Raw genomic sequence first — 20,634 nt, forward strand, 5'->3', positions numbered from 1 at the left:
CAAGGGTCACAGGAAAGGCAGCATAACATAGTCAGCCATGTGTGCCAAAGTCCCAACAGACAAGACTTCAAGACTTCGCTGTCTTCATCAGGAGGATGACTCTCAATCTCCTCATCCTCTTCGGCCCATCTATGCTGAACAGATGGAATAAAACTGCTATGGGGGTCCCTCTGTAGCGGAGGCAACCGTCTCCTGCTCCTCCTCCTCAACATCATCCAATTTGTGCTGAGAAGACGAATTGAGGGTGGTCTGGCTATCACCCTGTGTACTGTCTTCCCCCATTTCCACCTCTTCCACATGCAAAGCACGCACTTTCATTGTGAGCAGCGAGCGCTTCTGACACAAAAGTAGAATGGTCACGCTGAGAATAGCAGCATCACCGTTCATCATCTGTGTTGATTCCTCAAAGTTGCGTAAAACCTCACAGAGGTCAGACATCCATGCCTACTTGTCGCTTGTGAAGAGCGGAAGCTGATTGGAAAGGCAACAACCATGTTGCAGCTGGTATTCCACTACTGCCTACTACTGTTTACAAAGCCTGGCCAACATGTGGAACGTGGAGTTCCAGCGCATGCTCACGTCGCACAAAAGTCTGTTAGCTGGCAATTGCAAGCACTGCTGCAGCGTTGCCAGACCGATGGCAGCTGTAGAGGACCTTCAGAAATGGGCACACACGCGGAGCACCTTCACCAGTAGCTCAGGCAAAATTTGTGTGGGGGTTTGAGAAACTGCTGAACCACTAAGTTGAATACGTGGGCAAGGCATGGTATGTATGTGAGCTTGCCGAGCTCCAAAGCCGCCACCAAGTTACGGCCATTACCTGCCACAGCTCTGCGGCAGTGTGCTGTTTGTCACCTAAGCAAATTAGTTTCAGCACAGCCTGTTGCCGCTTTCCCACTGCAGTATTACACTGCTTCCAGCTACTGAATTATGGCTGACTGGTGCTGCAAGATGATAATTCAGATGTGGAAGTGGAGGAGGAGGTGGAGGAGGAGAAGTGGGGGTTGCAGCCACTAATGTAGGTGGTGGCGGCAATCCTGATGGAAGTAGGGCCCGCAATCTTTGGCATCAGTAGCACCTATGCCATCCCAGGGTACGACTCGCTCCCGACCTCCACAACATTCACCCAGTGTGCCGTCAGGGAAATGTAGTGTCCCTGGCCAAAAGCACTTGTCCATGTGTCAGTCGCTAAGTGGACCTTCCCAATAACTGTGTTGGTCAGGGCACAGGTGATGTTATGGGACACATGCTGGTGTAAGGCGGGGACGGCACACTGTCACGAGGGTGTCAAGAGCCACGCCTGACTCCGTTGTACCCGGGGTCAGGAGGTCGCAGCGGTTGGCTGCACGCTCTATGTCAGATAGGGAAGTTTCCTTATTGTAGCTTTCTGGGTTTGCTTTACAAACCCTTTTGGCTCACTCAGGGATCCGTAGCTCCTTCTCTCAGCTGTTCCTTGTCCAGCACTCCCAATCCTCCTTATATTCCCCTCTCACACTTCTCTGGTTGCCAGATATAGAGCTTCCTGCCTGGACATCTATTCTGACCCACTGGAGCTGTGTTGCTGCGTTCTCTGAGTGTTGCCTTAAAACGCTACCCTCCGGATCCCTGTTGGACCTTTGTGGACAATTGTTGCCGTCCACCTGGGTGTTTGTGTTTGTCTGTGTTTGTGTTTGTCTGTCCTCTCCCTGGTGTTTCCCTCTTAGTGCAGTGGTGAGGACTAGCGATCCCACCGGCCCGTTCATTATCTAGGGCTCATTTCAGGGAAAGCCAGGGTTTAGGCACGTGATCGCCGCACGGGTGAGGAACCCGTCTAGGGACGTCAGGGCAGGCAGGTGCCAGCTGCAAGGTGAGTTAGGGGTCACCACCTTTCCCTCTCCCTTGGGCAGGGCTTTCCTTGTTTTCCTCCCTGTGCGTGTTGCCGGTCATTACACACACGGGGAAAAATAGTGGTGGCTGGACACTGAGTTACGAAGGACAGCCACCACCATCAGGCTGCGGAAAGCCTCAGTGTCCACAAGCCTAAATGGCAACATTTCCAGGGCCAGCAATTTGGAAAGGTGCCTATTTAGTGCTATGGCCTGTGGGTGGGTGGCTGGGTATTTGCGCTTTCGTTCAAAGGCCTGGGGTATGTACATCTGTACGCTGCGCTGGGACCCAGAAGTGGATGTGCTAGCTGATGGTGCTTGCGAAGGTCCAGGTGCAGGGTGGGAGGCATGCGTGCCTGCGTCTTGGACAGGGGATTGGCCAGCACGTGACACACGGGAAGAGGAGGCAGTGATGTGACCTGCAGACACTGATTGTGGACCCAGGCGTTCGGCCCACCTATTAGGGTGCTTTGATGCCATGTGGCGGATCATGCTGGTGGTGGTGAGGTTGCTAATGTTCACGCCCATGCTCGTTTTGGTAAGGCACAGGTTGCAAATTACAAGTCTTTTATCGTTCACACTTTCCTCAAAAAAGTGCCAGACTGCGGAACACCTACCACTTAGCTAGGGAGATTGCCGCAAGGGGGTTCTCCGGGGAACAGTTGCGGGCCTGTTTGGGGTGGCCCACATTCTCAGGTTGAGATTGCCACCTTCCCAGGTTGGGTCAGTGTTTTCATCGTCCACCACCTCCCTTTACACTTCCTCACTCTGGTTATCATTCTGACTTGTTAATCTAACAAGAACCTCACTTATTGACAACTGTGTCTCATTTTCATTATCCACCTTGTGAAACACTAATTGCCGTTTCCCACCATGATCTTCTTCTGACTTCTGAGTTTGGGAATCAGTGCACAAGATCTCCTCATGTCGCTCTTCAGGCGGGCTTGGCGAGAAGCCCAAATCAAGGAATGGCGCTGAAAAGAGCTCCTCAGAATATCCGAGTGTGGGATCACTTGTTTGCCAAGACTCTCCATGGTGGGAGGAAGGAGGATCAGGGTGAGTATTCTGTTGAGCAGACTCTTGGCTACTGAGACTGGACTTTGTGGAAGACAGGGTGGTGCTTAACCGACTGGAAGCATTGTCTGCTGCAATCCAACTGATCACCTGGTCAAACTGGTGTGACTTCGAGAGTGGTGTACTGCGCCGCCCTGCAAACTGAGACATGAAGCTAGGTATCGTGGATCAGTGTGTCTCTTGTGATCTGGCAGCAGACACAGTTTCACCGCGCCCAAGGCCACGGCCTCTGCGTGCACCATCAGCAGCCTGGCCACTTCCCCGTCCCTTACTGCTCGCCTTGAGCATATTAAATGGTATATATGCTTGCAAGTAAACGCAGGTAATGTCACTGTCACCAGCGGCTAAGAAAAAATTACACTGAATGTCACAGATATTTAGGATGCGCAAACGTTATACAGGAGATGTAGCGCAGGTAATGTCACTGTCAGCAGCGGCCAAACAATTGCGCTCAATGTCACAGATAATAAGGATGCGCAACTGTAGCACAACAGATGTAGCAGTGGTTGTGTCACTATCAGCAGAAGTCAAACAATTGCACACAATTTAGTGCAGGTTGTGCTAATAATATATATTGCAGCCATATACACTATCTGTCCCTTCTCCTGCAGCTCTCCCTGACTAAGACTGAGCCAAACCACGTGTCATCGGGTGCTACAGTATATAGCACCCGATGACGCGTTCCGGCCAGTCAATCACTGTAATGCCAGTAACCAACATGACTACGGCATTACAGTGAGTGCAAGTACTTCCCCGCACGTTTGTTGGCTGCATAGCCAATTGATTATCTGCAGTAAATTCACTTTTGGCTATTTCGAGGTTTAATGTACAGTATGTTTGTAAGTGACACATATATGCACATATGTTAGACAGCTCAATAATTACTTCTGCCTTAACTACCATCTGACGGCTGCTTTGAGACCAACATATACTCACAAGGCTTAGCATTCTTCATTTCCAAAGCCATGTTTTGCTATAGGAGGGAGCAGCGACTTTAGAGCTATGGAAAAAAGCCATGCTAAAAATAATGTTTTTGGCACTGAAATCCTATACTTTCTTTAGAAAAGGTCACACTTTACTCACTTGTAGTTTCCTGGTTGTGTTTTTTGGCTTAAATTCCTATCTCAGGTTTGTGTCGTATAACATGAAATTGAATTATCATCGACTTATCTTACGGGAAGTGCATGCATTAAAGACACTGTGCAGCATTTTATCAGAATGGTAATAGCAATCCAAGTGCACTTACATGTATGGCAAGAATATCTGATTAAGCTATCACCTGTACATAACACAATACCCTAAGCTGTTGCAAAATCTGCACACTTGGCTCAGTGAAATACTGTGGGGACACAGAAATAGTCTGCATTCAGTTACATTTACACTTTTTTTTTTAAATGCTATTTGCTTTACTGAACCATTTCAAGGAAGATTTATCTAAACTAATGCAATAGATATATAGAACCGTTGTTTATAAGCAGCAACAATTGTATGTTGCTATTTTAGTTTTCCAAAAAGCAACTGGTTGCTATTAGAAATGGGCACATTTCTTAAAATTCGATTAAAGGGGTTGTCCAGGTTCAGAGCTGAACTTGGACAGCCCTCCATTTTCACTCCAGCAGCCCCCCTGACATGAGCATCGGAGCAGTTCATGCTCCGATGCTCTCCTTTGCCCTGCGCTAAATCGCGCAGGGCAAAGGCATTTTTCAGAGTTCCGGTGACGTACCGGGCTCTCCATGGGGCTGACAGGAACCCCGGTGACGTCACCGGCACTGATGGGCGGGATTTGGCTCTGCCCTAGCCAGTAAAACGGCTAGGGCAGAGCTAAAGCCCGCCCCTCAGAGCCGGTGACGTCACCGAACACACTGCTGGGCGGAAGTTACCGCCCGGCAGTGTGTTATTAAAAACAAAAGAGCCCGTGCCCTGCGCGATCTAGATGAGATGCTCCGATGCTAGGCTCAGGGGGGCTGCCGGGGTGAACCCGGACAACCCCTTTAAGAAACGACTGCCTGATTTATGTAAGAACTTTTTTAAAACAAAAAGATAGAAAAAATAGCCATGAAATAGATAAATAGATTGATTTTCTGAATTTATACAGTATATGAATGACAAAAAATAGGCACACGGACCAACAACAGACCCTCCATGGACATATTCATGGATAAAACACTGACTGCCTTGTCATAGACATGTGAACATATCCTTACACATACAGTAGTCGCTGTGCCTGGAGGGAGAGAAGGAAGGAGACACAGTTACTGTATCTATTGTAATTTATATCTTCCTCAAGTTTTTAACAGAAGTTCTACTGTACCTTCTCTTAGTAACTGCGAGTAACTAATTAATTTCTGAGCAAACCTACATGTATTTGATATCATTTTTCATGGAACACTTTTGACCTTTCTTTTCTGCCATTAGTTTACAAAGTTATAGAATATTAAAAAATATATATTTGTATATAAATGTATGTGTTTTCTTTCTTGTTTTTATTAATTATTTTTCCATTAATGTATCCATACAAGGGTTTGTTTTTGTGGGAAGAATAGTAGGCTTTTAATGGTGTCATTTTTGGGTACAAATAACTTTTATTAACTATTTCTGGTGGGGGGTGGGGGTGGGTTGGAAGAAACAAAAATTTTGCAGTGTTCATATTTCAGCATAAAAAACTTGATAACTCTACTATCTGGGTCAGTACGATTACAGCAACACCAAACACCAAGTTTTTTTTATGTTTTAGCACTTTTATACAATAAATATTTTAAAGAAAATATTTGTGCATCGTCGGATCCCAAGTCCCTTAACCTTTTTACTTGTCTTTCTACGGAGCTGGTTGAGGGCTTGATTTTTGCGGGTATCATTTTGGGTTACAGTACATAACACTTTTTGGTTGCTTTTTATTTAGCGATTCTGGCATTTTGTTTTTTGCGTTCATGGTAGTGGATAATTACATGATAATTGTGTAGTGTGGGTCATTACGAACATGGTACCAAATACTGTATGTGGAGATTTTATTTTTGCAATTGTTTCCATTGAAAAACATTTTTTCACTGAACAAAAGGTGTTTTTTTTACATAGAATTTTTTAAATAAAACTTTCGTTAACCATTTAATTGTCTCATACGTAGGCTATAATATGTGATCATTTGATCACTTCTAAAATCCACTGCACTGTTCATGTAGTGCAATGTTTTTTACTGTCAGTGCTATACTGACATCAACCCGTAGGCTAAGTCAGACAGGTGTGCCCTGCTGGGACACACTGGAGGCAGTCTTGTGGCCTTCATTAGACCACAGCCTGCATGCACAGACATCAGCACCCCACAATCTCATTCATGGGATTCCTCTGTAACCACTTACATGCCACAGGCACTATTGACCTTGGCATCTAAGAAATTAAACAGCTGAGATGAGTGCTTTTTCCTTTAGAGCAGGAGGCCTGTGCCATGCTTAGACCGGGTCATCATAAAAAGGCAGTGGCCCATCCTAAGGCCACTGTCGTAAAGAGGCGTATTGGTGGTTACTAAGGGGTTAATATTATCCTTAAATAGTTGGACAAAAGAACTTTCTTTGAACAAAGGTTTACAGAAAGATCTTTCGTTCATTGCCTGGTTTCAGTAAACGTGTATGGGCAGTTTGATCAATGGGGTAAAATGTGTATGACCGTGTCTGTGAAATAATCATTCAACAGATGATTGTCCATCTGCTGTTTAACCATCAACCAACTTATAGCTAATGTCTGCGGCCACCTTTAGTCAGAAAGATTTGTAAACTGATACAACTGTGATATGTGCCCTGGTCTGGGCTTCTGTGGATAAGATGCAGATCTGTTGTCCAGCTGATACAATGAGAGATGTTGAGAGTTGGAAGCTTAGTATATTCTTCTTGCCCTTGTGACCCAGTGGTATATTCATCATACCCTGGTGACCTAGTGGTATACTATTCATATCCAGATGACCTACCCGCAGATCTGTTGTTTAACTGATACAATGCGAGATGCTGAAAGTTGGAAGCTTGGAAAAATAGCATGCCATTGGCGACACAGTAGTATATTCTTCTTGCCCTGGTGACCCAGTGGTATATTTATCATACCCTGGTGACCCAGTGGTATATTATTCATATCCTGGTGTCCTACTTGTATATTCTTCTTGTCTTAGTGACCAAGTGGTCTATTCTTCATTTTCTGGTGTCTATGAGCCACTCTTCAGTTACTGGTGGTCCTGTATTTAAACAGACAGTTCTGTTGTGTTCCAGTAAGACCTGCTCTTATTAGAAGAACATTGAACTTTACGCCATGTTACAATATCCTTGTTATTAGGGGCTGACCTTGAAAGTTTACATTACAACAGACAAATTCTAGACAGTACATTATACCAAAGACTCCTAACAAGGATCTCATATTTCATGTATGTGAAGTGAATCATATGTAACAGATCACTGTAGAAAATATATTAAAATGGTGTCATCTTGTGCTGCTCAATGAATCACTCTATTGTGTCATATTATTGGATGATTAATCCAAGATTCCATTTTATTTAACATATGCTTAGTTTCTATTTGGGAAAGTGGATGACAGATCGAACAACTATGTACTTGTGGTAAGACCTATTCTTTACCACAGATTGCACTGTACTGTACATCTTACCAGACTTAACATATAAAAATAAGCCAAGGATAATATAGCACACTCCTCTCATTCCTATCCCATAGCCTAATCCAAAATTCACCATTCAGTCTGTTTGTTAGCTTTTATGACAATGACATACCCATCCAGGGATACTGATTGAATGATGAGTAACATTTGCATAGCACTAATATGTGATTCCATAACCCTTTTTAGATAGCCCCATCACAGCTCTTGCGATACTGTAGAACTACAGTATAATGTAGTATATGAATTTTAAGGCTGTCTTTTTATGCTAAGTTTAAGGGGTTATCTGGGAAATAATATTAAAGACCGATCCTCAGGATGGGTCATAAATATCACATCGGCAGCAGTCCAAGTCCCGGCACTCTGGTGAGCACTGCGGCTTCCCCTATGGCAGCTTAGCAAGCACAACGCCGTACATTGTATAGCGTCTGTGCTTGGCATTGCAGCTCAGACCCATTGATTGGAATGGGGCTGAGCTGCAACTAAACCATGTCACCGATGTACAGTGATGTCACAAGACCTAGGAAGAGGTCCAAGCATTGGTGGGGATCCCAGGAGTCAGACGCCCTCCGATCTGACTTTGAAGAACTATCCTGAGGATAGGTCATCAATATCAGTTCCCAGATAACCCTTTTAGTTAAAAAAAAATAATGGAATCTAAAATACCTAGACATGCAACCATGAAATTCGAAAAATATATGAAAATTTATAATTCAGTATTTTTGTAGTTCAGCCTAGAGTTGGCCATAAATTAGGGTTTTCAGATGGCTCAAAGACTTCTTTCATGGATGGTCTGTGAAGGTTGTTGTTTTGGTTGTCAATACTATAGTATATGTCAAAATGACAACTCACTGATCAATCTCAACTGTGATATGTGCCCTGGTCTGGGCTTATGTGGATAAGATGCAGATCTGTTGTTTAGCATGAGCGAGTTTTCAACTATAGCACATGAAGAAATCCAACATGGCAGATCTACTTTTTGACAAGTATCTGTAATCCGTCTGCACCATTTTCTGGTCAACAGAAAGCAATCTAAAGTTGCATGTGCTGCCATATAAAACCTCTAGCATAGATAGATCTCATATACAATATATGGTAATACCAACCCTGAACAACAGCACACAGTTCTATATTATAGAGCTGTAGGCTCTCCATGTGCTGCCATATCAAGGATCCATATTGTATGTCATTGTATACTACCGTAGATGGATCGCTGGAAGAAGAAGTCAACCTAATTGTTCTGTAGTATGACTATATTGGTCTGTTAAATACACATTTTCACATTTACATGCAAAGTTTTATTACTCTTGAGTTTGATTATCGAGGAGTTGACATAAGGGCTAGAATCCTGCAGTTTGACCAGATAAAAAATGAAATTAAAAAAATAATGTATAAAATGTTTGGATTTCATATGCTAGGGAAGGTAGAACAATGCAGCTTAAAAACATCTTTGTCACATTTCATTTTATATAATAATAATTAGAAAAAAAACCTGATCCTACAAAATTCCAGCTAAAGTTCAACTTATTTTGTTTAAACCCTTCTTTGTGATAAGAAACTGACTAGTGTTGGGAAGCATACTTGGTGCTGGGTGTTACAGATCTGACATGTAGAGTGACTTTTTTTTAAACAAAGAAAGACAATTATCTCAACAATAAATCAAGAATTTTTTGGTCTGTGTTACATGTGTCCACATTCTGACGGTTTGCCAATTCCATTTAGAAATGTTCAAAGCTGTTATGTTTTTCTCAGAATGCCAGAGTGACGAGTTCTCGTCTTTATCTCCAAAGAAAATACAGTAGTATAATTCCTTCAAGTTTTGTCATTCTCAAAGGTCTGCCAAACGAACCCACACTGAGATGTCTTGCTTTTGCTTAAATATAAGATGATTTGAAGCCAATCTGTAACCCCATTCACCTCCCTGCAATTCTTCAACCCCTCAGAGGGATGGATAGTTGCAGTCTAAATTCTAATAACTAAATTCTCATGAGTTATTATGTGGGCATATACTTTTGGGTCATCGGATAGATGTACGGTACGTGGTGCACTGTTCATGGCTATGGAAGAACAAGTCTAAGTGTACTGTGAACAATCCTTGATTAGCTAATTTTGCTAAATTGTGATCCACTCCATACTAGAACACAGAGAAGAACCTTTGTTTTGCTAATTTTGTGATCCACTCCATACTGGAGTTCTTCAGACTATAAATGTTCATGGCCTATCCTCAGGATAGGTCATCAATATCGGATCAGCAGGGGTCCAACACGCCTCACCGCCACCGATCAATGTATGCAGTGGAAGCATAACATTCTGTACACTGTTCCGTCCTACTGAAACTGTCTTGAATTGGTGCTGAGATGCAGTACCCCAGCAAAGACTCTACGCAGTGGGTTGAGCTGCGTAGGTCCAGCTCCATACCCGGTACAACTTCCAAGGCCATGGCTGCCCAAAACAGCTCATCGATGGGAATACCTTGTGTTGACACCCACGGATCTCATATTGATGATCTAACCAGAAGATAGGCCATCAATATCTGCAGGCCAGAGAACCCCTTAAACAGAATACAAATAAGTCTAAAGAACAAGAGTCTAGAGTACATTCATATACTGGCTTCAAACCCACAAAGAGTAATTTTTGTAACATCTAGGAGAATGACCTGACTTCTCACATACCTTACTTCTAAGCATACTATGCCATGGAGGTACAGCAGCTTGCCCATGCAGAAAGCCACCCCTACTCTACTCAAGCAAAGGCAGTGCTTGGTTAAGGTGGAAAGTGGAGTCTGTAGCCACCTATGGTGCAATTGAGGGGAGGAAAAAATAATTTTTTATGTCTTTACATGTACTGTATAACTAATTTGACACTGCTTTCTCCTCAATTGCACTCTGTTGTTTAGGCTGTACTGTAGTTGCAGGCATTTAATGAAGATTTTTTTTAGTACACTGTGGATGGGGCAGCTTCTTGCACTTAAACATAGACTACAGATGCAGCCGATCTAAACTTGATGGTTGACGCGTTAAGTAAACAATGGCAAGAAAATGTTAATTGACTTTTTCAATGGATTGCAATGGCTATTGTCACGAGATAACACTGTGCCATGTGTTATCAGAGTCAATTTTAGCCTGGCGACATCTGACCAATGTAACCAGTCAGCACTTTCATGTACTGTAGATGACAGCAGTTATTTAAAGAGATCAAGCGCCGGGCAGCCATTTATATTTACGTAAGGGATGGAGCAAGAAGAGCTGCAGACCTTCTCACAAGTGAGTAGTAGTGGCCATTGGCCCTTCAGTGAACAGTAAACATGTGGATGGGCTGAGGTGGAGAGAGAAGTGTATGTATGAATAAGAATGGTAGGTATAAATGAGGATGGGGGGATCCAATTAAATGAATGATTGCTCACTTAACAGCTCTCATGCCAAACTTCAAGCGACTAGGGTGGAAGGTACTTTCTGAAATCTTTGCATAAAGTGAATTTGTCCTGCCCCCGAACAAAGCATCTTTACCTTAGCTAAGCCTCTCAACACTGCTTATTATTCATTATGTCAAGACAGACCAATGTTTGTTGAATATGTAGAAAGTCTTGCAAATTTTTTGGGGCTTTTTTATTTATTATTATTTTCTATTTTTATTATTTATTTTTATCACAAGTACAAACTTTAGGGAGTTTAGGGTGCTTCAATTCATAGGTTTTAATAGCATTTTCTACACTTTCCTGTTTTATGCAGCATTTTATTTATTTATTTTTTTGCAGTGAAAACACCAGCCCAAGATGGTAGCTGACAGTTTATGGGAAATATGAAACACAGGGGACATAAATGTTTTTTTTTAATCCTGCCATTTTTCTTAATTAGGTGGTGTTTCTCTAAAAATGTGGCTGGCAAAAAACAAATACCACTTGCTCTTGTTCTGGCATTTTTTTTTACTGGTAAGAAAATGCCAGAGCCAAATTCATGTGTGAGACTTAAGACTTCAGGATAGAATGTCTCTTTAAATGTTTCTGTTGTGATGTTCTTTGCTCATGACAGAGGGGTAGCTACTGTAGGCTTTCCTGCCTGCACCTGGGGCAAGGATTCAGGATTCATACCCCCCCCCCCCCCTGCAAATGTGCCCCTCAAATTTACATAAAGAGGAAGAAGTTAAGCAAACTGTTTTTTTACACTAAGCCTCTCCTCTAACTCCCAATGCATAACTATACCCACCCAGTCCCACTTACCTAATAAAATCCACCATAGGGTAGACTTTGCAATAAATTAAAGAACCAGCTGGTTCCAGGGTGTCGCTGGCATTGGCGTGATGTCCGCTGGGTCCGTAAAAAGGTCACTGTGGTAATAGAGAAAAAAGAATAATCCATATAAGGAAGGATTGGTAACTGTCCCTGTGGATTCCCCAGCAGGCGGCGCTGTGCTTGCCCTGTAAAACTGAGCCATGCCGATGTATAACAGGGTAATCTAGGGCATTTCCCCTTAGTGCTACCACACAATACTAATAACCCCATTGTGCCCCCTCTCAGTACCAATGCTCACAATTGTGCTTCCTTCACAATAGTTATGCCCACCTTGTGGTCACTCCACAGTGGTTATGCCCACCTTTGTGCCCCCTCACAGTAGTTATGCTCACCTTTGTACCCCCTCACCCTAGGTATGCCCACCTTGTTCCCCTACAGTAGTTATGCCCACCTTTGTGGCCCTCACAGTATTTATGCCCACCTTGTGGCCCCTTCACAGTAGTTATGTCCCCTCACAATAGTTATGCCCACTTTTGTTCCCCCTCACAATTGTTATGCCCACTTTTGTGCCCCTTCACACTAGTTATGTCCTCCTTTTAGCCCTTCACTCTAGTTATGCCCACCTTTGTACCCCCTTACAGTAATGTCCACTTTTGTGCCCCTTCACAGTGGTTATATCCTCCCTGTGCCCCCACCCTTTGGTCGCCAGTGCCCTCTCCAGCTCCAGGAAAAAAATAAAATAAAATCTTTCCTGCTTTACTGAATATCGGCACATCCAGCCTCAGGCCGTGCTCCCACACACACACATCATGCTGCTGGTATGCAGGAGGCTGATTCCCAGGCTTTCAATGCTCCTACGGCACAGCCAGCAGCGTGTTGTGCGGCCTGCCGGGAGCGCCAGAGCTCAGCTGAACAATTAAGCAGGGAGCAGACGGCCCCTGCTTCACTATGTTAAGGAACTGCCCCTGACTTACGTACAAACATTGCTTGGCTATCTTTTATAGCTTATCAATCTAAAGCTTTATTTTAGGATAATGGGGGAAATTTCTTATGGCTCTCCATGCCACAAACTGGCAAAAGGTCACAAACCCTGGTGGGGAGTGGTCGGGTGGTGTCTGGGTGTGGGCATGGCCATTGCCCCTTGTGCATTCACTATCATTTACACCAGGTTTCTGGCATAAACAAGGATTGAAATTTACTCCAGTTACAATCTGGAGCAGGCTTCCATCTAGGTACACAGACGGCCAGAGGATGCACCTCATTTATCACAAGGCCTGCATCTCATCATAAATGAAGTACAGTGTACATTCTCCTCCAGCTGTGCAGGGGATATGACAGATTGGTGTATAATGCCGGTCTTTCAAAAATTACCCCAATATGTAGGCCATATGCTATTCAATATGTCTCTGCCACTACTACTTTCTATCTGTTGTCAAGGCTTTGAATTTCACAGTTAAGCAACAGAAGGCTCACCTATCTCTTTGTAGGAGCTGTATGACTTGAAATGATGAAGACCAACTGTATTAAAATGTTTGAAGCATTCTCTAGGTTCTTCATCCATATGGCACCACTTCGCCAGAAACAAAACAAAAAAGCAAAGTATTGAAAAGCACAAGTGTTGATATATTTTATATAATTACATTGCTGGTTCATATTGTAATGGAATAAATGGTTTGAAGCTGTCAGATTAGCACCAGGGAATTATGTATCCTGGGTAGACATCCAGCCAAGCCTCACACAGCTCGGTGTATCTCCATTTCAGTGTCAGTTACGTTGTAGATTAGTGACTCTCATGATTGCGTCAAGTCTATTTCCTATGTATAATTAGGCTTTTTGCTGACAATATATTTGTTATTTCTAGTCGGCCAGAGAAAAGCCTTCATACACAGTTGGCACTAGCCTTGAAACTGCCAATCGCCAACTAATAATTCACACATAAATGCATTGACCACAAAGTCTCTTTCCATTATGGAAGTTTGAACACAAGTTGGATAAGTGGAAAAAATGTAATATATGAGAGGTGAAAAGTAAACACTTCAGTTGCATATAACATTATATATATAACATTAACTATGCCATATATCCAATGTATGTATTCATCTGCCAAAGCGACCTCACTTTTTCAAAATACCTTATACAGCAATACCCTATACAGCATGTTCAAATAGATTTGTGTGGCTTTCGAAAAATATTTAAAGGACAATCTAATTTCTGTTATTATCTCTTCTAAAGCCATAAAAAAGTTAATATATACTGCGCAGTGGCATCTCTAGCTTTCACATTTTTTTTGGGGGGGGGGCACAGTGGGGGCCAGGACAAAAGTAGGGGGGGGCAGATATAACAACGATGCATTTACACAAGTACGCTTAGAAATGCTGCGATACTTTACCCAATACCTAAAACCACAACAGGGAAGAAAAGTCCTGCTTTCTGTGGTTTAAAAAAAAAAATAATCACTCAGATTTCAACATGTTCTAGCTGCCTGGGTATGCTGCATTACTCCAATTCCAGCATCTACCGGCTGTGCCAGAGGTAAGTCCTCTTCTCTTTGTCACATGGCATGACCCGATAGTATCGCTATCGGCGAGCACCTGAAGTACTTGTACTTAGTATTAAAAAATTATATTTAGTGCATTCCTATGAAAAATAACAGAAAAAATAATGAATAAAACAATAACCTCCTACTGCAACTTTTAAAGAAAACAAATAAACACAAGATACAAATTTTAGCTTTTGTTTTTACTGCAACTCGTAGTAAACAAAATGAACAACAATTGTAGTTAATACTTCTAGTGTATCTGTCACTTAAAGGGGTATTCTCAACACGCCGTTTCATACTTTCCTGCTCCCGGCACGCTGTCCACTTCCTGGTTTCGTCACTCGGCAGGGGGCGGGTTCCATCTTGATTGAAGTCTTCTCCCGGCCGGGCCGCGCGCTGGACTGAACGCACACGCCAAGGATTTAACAGTGATCATTAAGATGAGAATACCCCTTTAATCTATAGTGGTTATACTGGCAACACTGTGTATTAGGGGTTAACAAGCATATGCCAGGTATACCTTTGTTTGAATACTTCGCAGTTTGATACTTTCCAATAAAACAAAACATGTTTTATAGCATCCCCGTGACCAGTGCCAGAGTGACCAGGGGTCCGCAGCGCCTCTCTCCGCTGACATCAAGCCACTCTGCCTGGTGATTGACACACAGGACTGCCATGGGCAGTTTAAATGCCTCTGTCAGTATTGACAGCAGCATCTACATGGTTAATAGCCAACAGCGGAGATTGCTCTGCTCCGGGTATTAACAACAGCCCTCTGCTGTTGAAAACAGCCAGGTGCCGCTGGGTATGGAGCGGACTCAAGTCCCAAGCCCTCTCCATACTCTCTTAAGGACCCCATGATGTGTATTTACATCATGGCTCGTTAAGGGGTTAAGACAATATCTGTAACAAAAATAGAGGCACAAAGTAAATGGTGGAAAATTGTGTGCAAATATTACTCCTAAATACCTACTGAGTAAGGACTATCCTCAGTTTTATACATATCTTTGAAGTCTTCCCTTCTTTTCTGCAGGGGGGCATCAAGCTCTTATGGGCCCACCACACTGAAGCTGAGCCTCACCCACTGCCCTTTCACGATACAAGAGTTTGTGTCACAGGGTTTTATCTTGTGTGCTTTGGACCTTCAGCAACGATTTAAAAAAAAAGTTAATACAAAAATATATATATACATTTGAATAGCGTATCCCTGTTTACAGTATAAGAGCAGGGGTTCCTGTCAAAATGATGGAGCGAACCATACTGATAATTTCAGTGTGGTGAGCCATGATGACATGGCACCTAACATTACAGTTAATATGTTGATTATATTATTTACTTACCTATGTGAAGAATGGGTTAACCCAGATGCTGTGGGTGCTTGCGCTGATATCTTCAAATTTGATTGGAGATCACTTTAACTGCCAGTTTGAGAACCTATAAAAGAACAGAAAATAACGATTTTGGCTCATTCACGTAAGTATTTTTCAAGAGACAGACCTGCGTTCATCTGTGTCATGGAAGATCTGTTGAAACAACTTATTTTCAGAGCAGAAAGCCAAGGGGGAGAAGAATGGCTGAGGAAGTGCTTACAGCAAGGACCGGACCAGCAAGAAGAGCTTCTTTTATCTTCTAATCCCGTCTGCTGTGCAGTACCTGGCGCGAGCGCCGAACTGATCGATCCTCCCTGCGATAATTTTGTGCGCATGCGCGAAAAACCTGAGACCCGCTCGCCGATTAAAAAACGTCAGCGGAGAGACAAGAGGGCATATTCCCCTTCACAATATGCGCCTCCTTCTAAGACCAAGAAAACCAACTTATCTTCAAGCCGAGCCAGCAGGAAAATTCAACGGCGTCATTTTCAACAGCATTCAACTGTCACTCAGGAGCCATCACCTGCTTCAACAGTTGATCATCCTCCTACATCATCTGCTTCTGGTGAGCTGAATTATAACTTTTTAAGTGACTGCAAACCGCAGGGCACTATTAATCAAGAGATTAATTCACTTGACATTGATTCTTCTAAATTGAAGATTCAGTTGTTTGATGAATTTTTACTTTACCTATCTAAAAAGGATGAATCACCAAAAAATGTTTGGTCTGGATTAGCAGATGTCAGTCAAGTTAATACCCTTAATAGTCTGACTGCTGCTAATTCAACCATTCAACCGTTCACTAATGTACCTAAAATGTCCAATATTAACCCTGAAATGGCAGTAATTCCTGAGCTTGAATTTAACTCAGGTATAAAAGAGACATCTGTTAAAGAAGTTCTGGCGTGTCAAATTTCTCCATTAGGGTTTCATTTACCCTTGAGCGTGAAAGAAAAAATTTGGAGAAAAGAATATGTTGAAATTTTTTCTCTTCTTCCTTCATCTAGTGAGAATTTAAAAAGTGAATTATTGAAAGACAAAAAATCAGATTCTGAAGAAAAGAGAAAATTACACCAGAAATCCTTTTTTAACTGGCTGCAAGCATTTAATATATACGCAGCAGTTTTGGGTGAAAAATTTCCTAGTCTTTGTACTGGTTTATTTTACCATGTAGATACTATTTTGGAGGCATATAGAAATTTTGGCGGAATGAGTTGGTGTCTGTATGACGAATCCTTTCGTCAGAAACTTGCAGTATATCCGAATCTAAATTGGGGTAGTAAAGATGTCGGGCTTTGGTTGAATTTAATGCTCCCTAACAAAAACAATCTTTTTCGTCAACCCAATTTCATTAACGTCAAAAAAGGTATCTGTTTCGCATTTAACGAGTCGCATTGCAGATGGCAACATAATTGCAAATACCGACACGAGTGTTCTTTCTGTGCCGGTTCTCATTCAGCCTCAAAATGTTTTAAAAAACAAGGTATTCACTTCCCAATTTCTAACAAGGAAATTCAATCGTTTAAACAATGTGACTCCGCTGAATTTGCCAAGAATAATTCAGTGGCTAGGTCATTACCCAAACATTCAGATGGCTAATTTATTAATTGACAGTTTTACCAATGGGTTTTTCATACCTGAATTTGTGGGTCCAGGTTGCATTCTAGTTGAAAATGCGTTATCTGTAAAACAAAATATTGACATTGTTAAAGAAAAAATTGAATCTGAAATTTTGGCAGGTAGGATTGCTGGTCCCTTTGATTCTCCCCCCTTCTTGAATTTTCGTATATCTCCTTTAGCTTTAGTTCCTAAAAAAGAACCAAATTCTTTTCGTCTTATTCACAATTTATCTTATCCTAAATTCAGTTCCTTAAACGATGAGATGGAAAAAAATAAAGCCAGTGTGAAATACTCCTCATTTGATCAAGCTTTGTCTTTTTTACAAAAAGCAGGCCGCAATTCTCTTCTTGCCAAAGCTGACATTAAATCTGCTTTCAGACTACTACCTATAAACCCCATCGGTTATAATTCTTTGGGTTTTTATTTTCTCGATAAATTCTTTTATGATATGGCCCTTCCCATGGGATTCACCCTATCTTGCTTTTATTTTGAGGCGTTTTCAACTTTTCTACACTGGGTTATGGATATTCACTCAGGTAGTGGATTTTTACTACATTATCTCGATGACTTTTTATTTATAGGTCGTGAAGATTCGGATGATTGTATGAATCTTCTGAATAGATTCATTGGTATAGCTAAATATTTCTGCATTCCATTAGCTGTAGATAAAACTGTCTATCCTACTACGAATCTCAAGTTTTTGGGCATAGATATAAATACAGTAACAATGGAATTTAGCATACCAATGGAAAAAATCCAGAATACTGTTCAACAATTAACTCTCATATCCGGAAAAGAAAAAATTACGCTTAAACAACTTCAGTCTCTTTTAGGTTCTCTTAATTTTATTTCTCGTGTGATTCCCATGGGAAGGGTCTTTTCTAAAAGATTGTATGCTGCCACATCAGGTAAGTCCTCACCTCGATCCCATATTCGCATCACCAAACAACTAAAGGATGACATTTCAGTTTGGTTGCAATTTTTATGTGAATTTAACGGTCACACCATTTGGCAGGAAGAGTTTGTTGGCTCAGACACCTTGTCTCTTTATACAGATGCGTCTGGTGCTATTGGATATGGTGCTTATTTTGACAACTTTTGGTCTGCCGAACGTTGGCCTTTAAATTGGATTACTAATAACAAGTACTCAAAAAATTTGGTTTTTCTAGAATTATTTCCAGTTCTAGTTTCTCTAACAATTTGGTCCTCAGTGTTTCAGAATAAGAGAATTCTGCTAAGGTCGGACAATATGGGAGTAGTTTTTTCCATAAACTGTTTAACTTCAAAGTCTCCGTTAGTTTCTTCATTATTGCGTAAGATAGTTTTTCAATGTCTAAAATTTAACATTTGGATAAAAGCTAGATTTATTTCTGGGAAAACTAATTATATTGCTGATTATTTGTCCCGACAGCGCTTCAAGGAATTCTTCTTAATGACACCTCGAGCTTCCCGAATGGGAATTCCTTGTCCAACTCATCTTTGGGAGATATCAGAGGATTAACTAATGAACTTATTTTTGGTTCATTAGCCAAGAATACATGGGCAGCATATTCTGCCGCATGGTTGGATTGGAAGCTTTTCTGCATATCTCAAAAAATTTCTTACATTGATTTTAATTTAGGGAATTTTATCAAATTTATTATATATCTTTACAACAACGGTTTACAAGCCGATTCTATTTCTAAAAAATTATCGGGCATTTCTTTTTTCTTTAAATTAAAAGGCGAAAGCTCTATTCTGAATAATTTTATCATTAAACAAATGATTAAAGGTATCAAAAGAAAGTCAGTCCCCAATGTTAAGACCAGCCCTTTATCTATTGAATTGTTACAAAAGGTCATATGTAATTTAGTATTAGTTTGTTCTTCGGAATATGAAACCAATTTATTTTCTGCAGCATTTTCTATAGCTTTCTTTGCTGCTCTAAGATTAAGCGAGATTGCTGCAGACAATAAAATCTCAAATCCCCCATTATTGATGACAGACATAATTTTGAATAGTGATATTCTAAAGATTTATATCAAAAAATCCAAGACTGACCAATTTAGTAAAGGAGTTTGGTTGTGTTTGAGGAGTTATCCGATTAAATCTATTTGTCCAGTTGATAATATTACTAGATGGTTTCAGGTAAGGAAACCTGACTCCAATGCTTTATTTAACCACACTGATGGTTCCCATTTGTCTAAATTTCAATTCAATTTTGTATTTCATAAATGTCTCAATGATTTAGGTTACGTAAATTATAAACTTTCAGCACATTCATTTCGTATAGGTGCTGCAACCTTTGCAGAGCAATTTGGGTTTAGATAGTTCTGTTATTAAACGTATTGGTAGATGGAGGTCCAATTGCTATAAATGTTATATTCGGCCTAACCTTGTTGTTTATTGATTTTAGGACCTTCAAAAGTTGTATGGATTTTTGGGGATGAACTGATTCAATTGGCTGAGAGAAGATCTGCTTTTAGACATTCTACTGTTAATTTAGGTTATTCAGCAGAATTTTCCATAAACTGGTTTTCCTTTGCTGACCTTAAAATTTCTGATATCTTCAAGAATGTCAGCCTTATATATTCAAAAATGTCGAAACCTGACCTGTTTATTTTACATATTGGCTCGTTTGATTTGGGAAAAATCAAAACGCATTTGTTAATTTATGAATTAAAAGAATTGTTATGTAAAATATGCTACTTACTTGATGGTGTTGTACTCGTATTTTCTGACATCATCCCAAAATTTTCTTGGTTCAATTCTGAGTTATCCTTTCTGGAAACAATTAGGAAAAGAATTAATAAAAAAATGGAGATTTATTTGAAGGAAATTGGTCATGGCAATTACAGACATGTTGAATTAGAAGGATTCGTTAGAGGACTTTACCAAGAAAAGGATGATCAGCTTTCTGATATTGGATGTGATATATTCATTTCAGATTTGCAGAACATAATTGATAATGGTTTTTATTAAAGGCTTGCAATGTTTATTGGGCCACTTGTTTTTATGTGGCGTTGTGGGGTTAAGTCACTCTCTGAGTGGACTGAGTGTTATATGGTTTATTGGTTTAAATATTTACTTATTTATATTTGAGAATAAATTGGATTAACCAGATTATAATTAATTGGTTAAGTAATAAGCATTGCGGCCTTTAATTACCCAACTAAATAAATAAAGATATTTGCTTAAATTCTATTTTGAGTGATGATTTATTCTATTTTGTGAATTGGAGCGTATGACATCATGGAGCGAACCATACTGATAATTTCAGTGTGGTGAGCCATGATGACATGGCACCTAACATTA

The 20,634-nt window shown here is 41.1% G+C and overlaps 1 protein-coding gene and 1 long non-coding RNA gene across 3 annotated transcripts in view; one reads left to right on the top strand and one right to left on the bottom strand.

The window, feature by feature from the left end:
• LOC122922781 overlaps positions 1-20,634 on the bottom strand; it is a 38,729-nt gene that overhangs the window by 18,004 nt on the left and 91 nt on the right. The window contains exons 2-5 of the long non-coding RNA XR_006387191.1: positions 20,033-20,103; positions 17,358-17,402; positions 13,285-15,784; positions 11,800-11,906 (exon numbers count right to left, since the gene is read on the bottom strand). This is a non-coding gene — a long non-coding RNA (uncharacterized LOC122922781). The remainder of the gene's footprint in view (positions 1-11,799; positions 11,907-13,284; positions 15,785-17,357; positions 17,403-20,032; positions 20,104-20,634) is intronic.
• Positions 16,049-20,470, top strand: LOC122922780. 2 transcript variants are annotated; one of them, XM_044273503.1, is made up of 2 exons: positions 16,049-16,285; positions 19,736-20,470. In XM_044273503.1, the coding sequence occupies exons 1-2, from the start codon at positions 16,054-16,056 to the stop codon at positions 20,299-20,301; spliced, it is 798 nt and encodes a 265-aa protein (XP_044129438.1). In that variant the 5' UTR covers positions 16,049-16,053; the 3' UTR covers positions 20,302-20,470. The 2 variants fall into 2 exon arrangements, with proteins under 2 accessions (XP_044129438.1, XP_044129439.1); XM_044273504.1 differs by lacking the exon at positions 16,049-16,285 and adding an exon at positions 18,178-18,248.

The sequence above is a fragment of the Bufo gargarizans genome, unplaced genomic scaffold, assembly GCF_014858855.1.
Source record: "Bufo gargarizans isolate SCDJY-AF-19 unplaced genomic scaffold, ASM1485885v1 fragScaff_scaffold_703_pilon:::fragment_2:::debris, whole genome shotgun sequence".
Taxonomy (NCBI): Eukaryota; Metazoa; Chordata; class Amphibia; order Anura; family Bufonidae; genus Bufo; species Bufo gargarizans.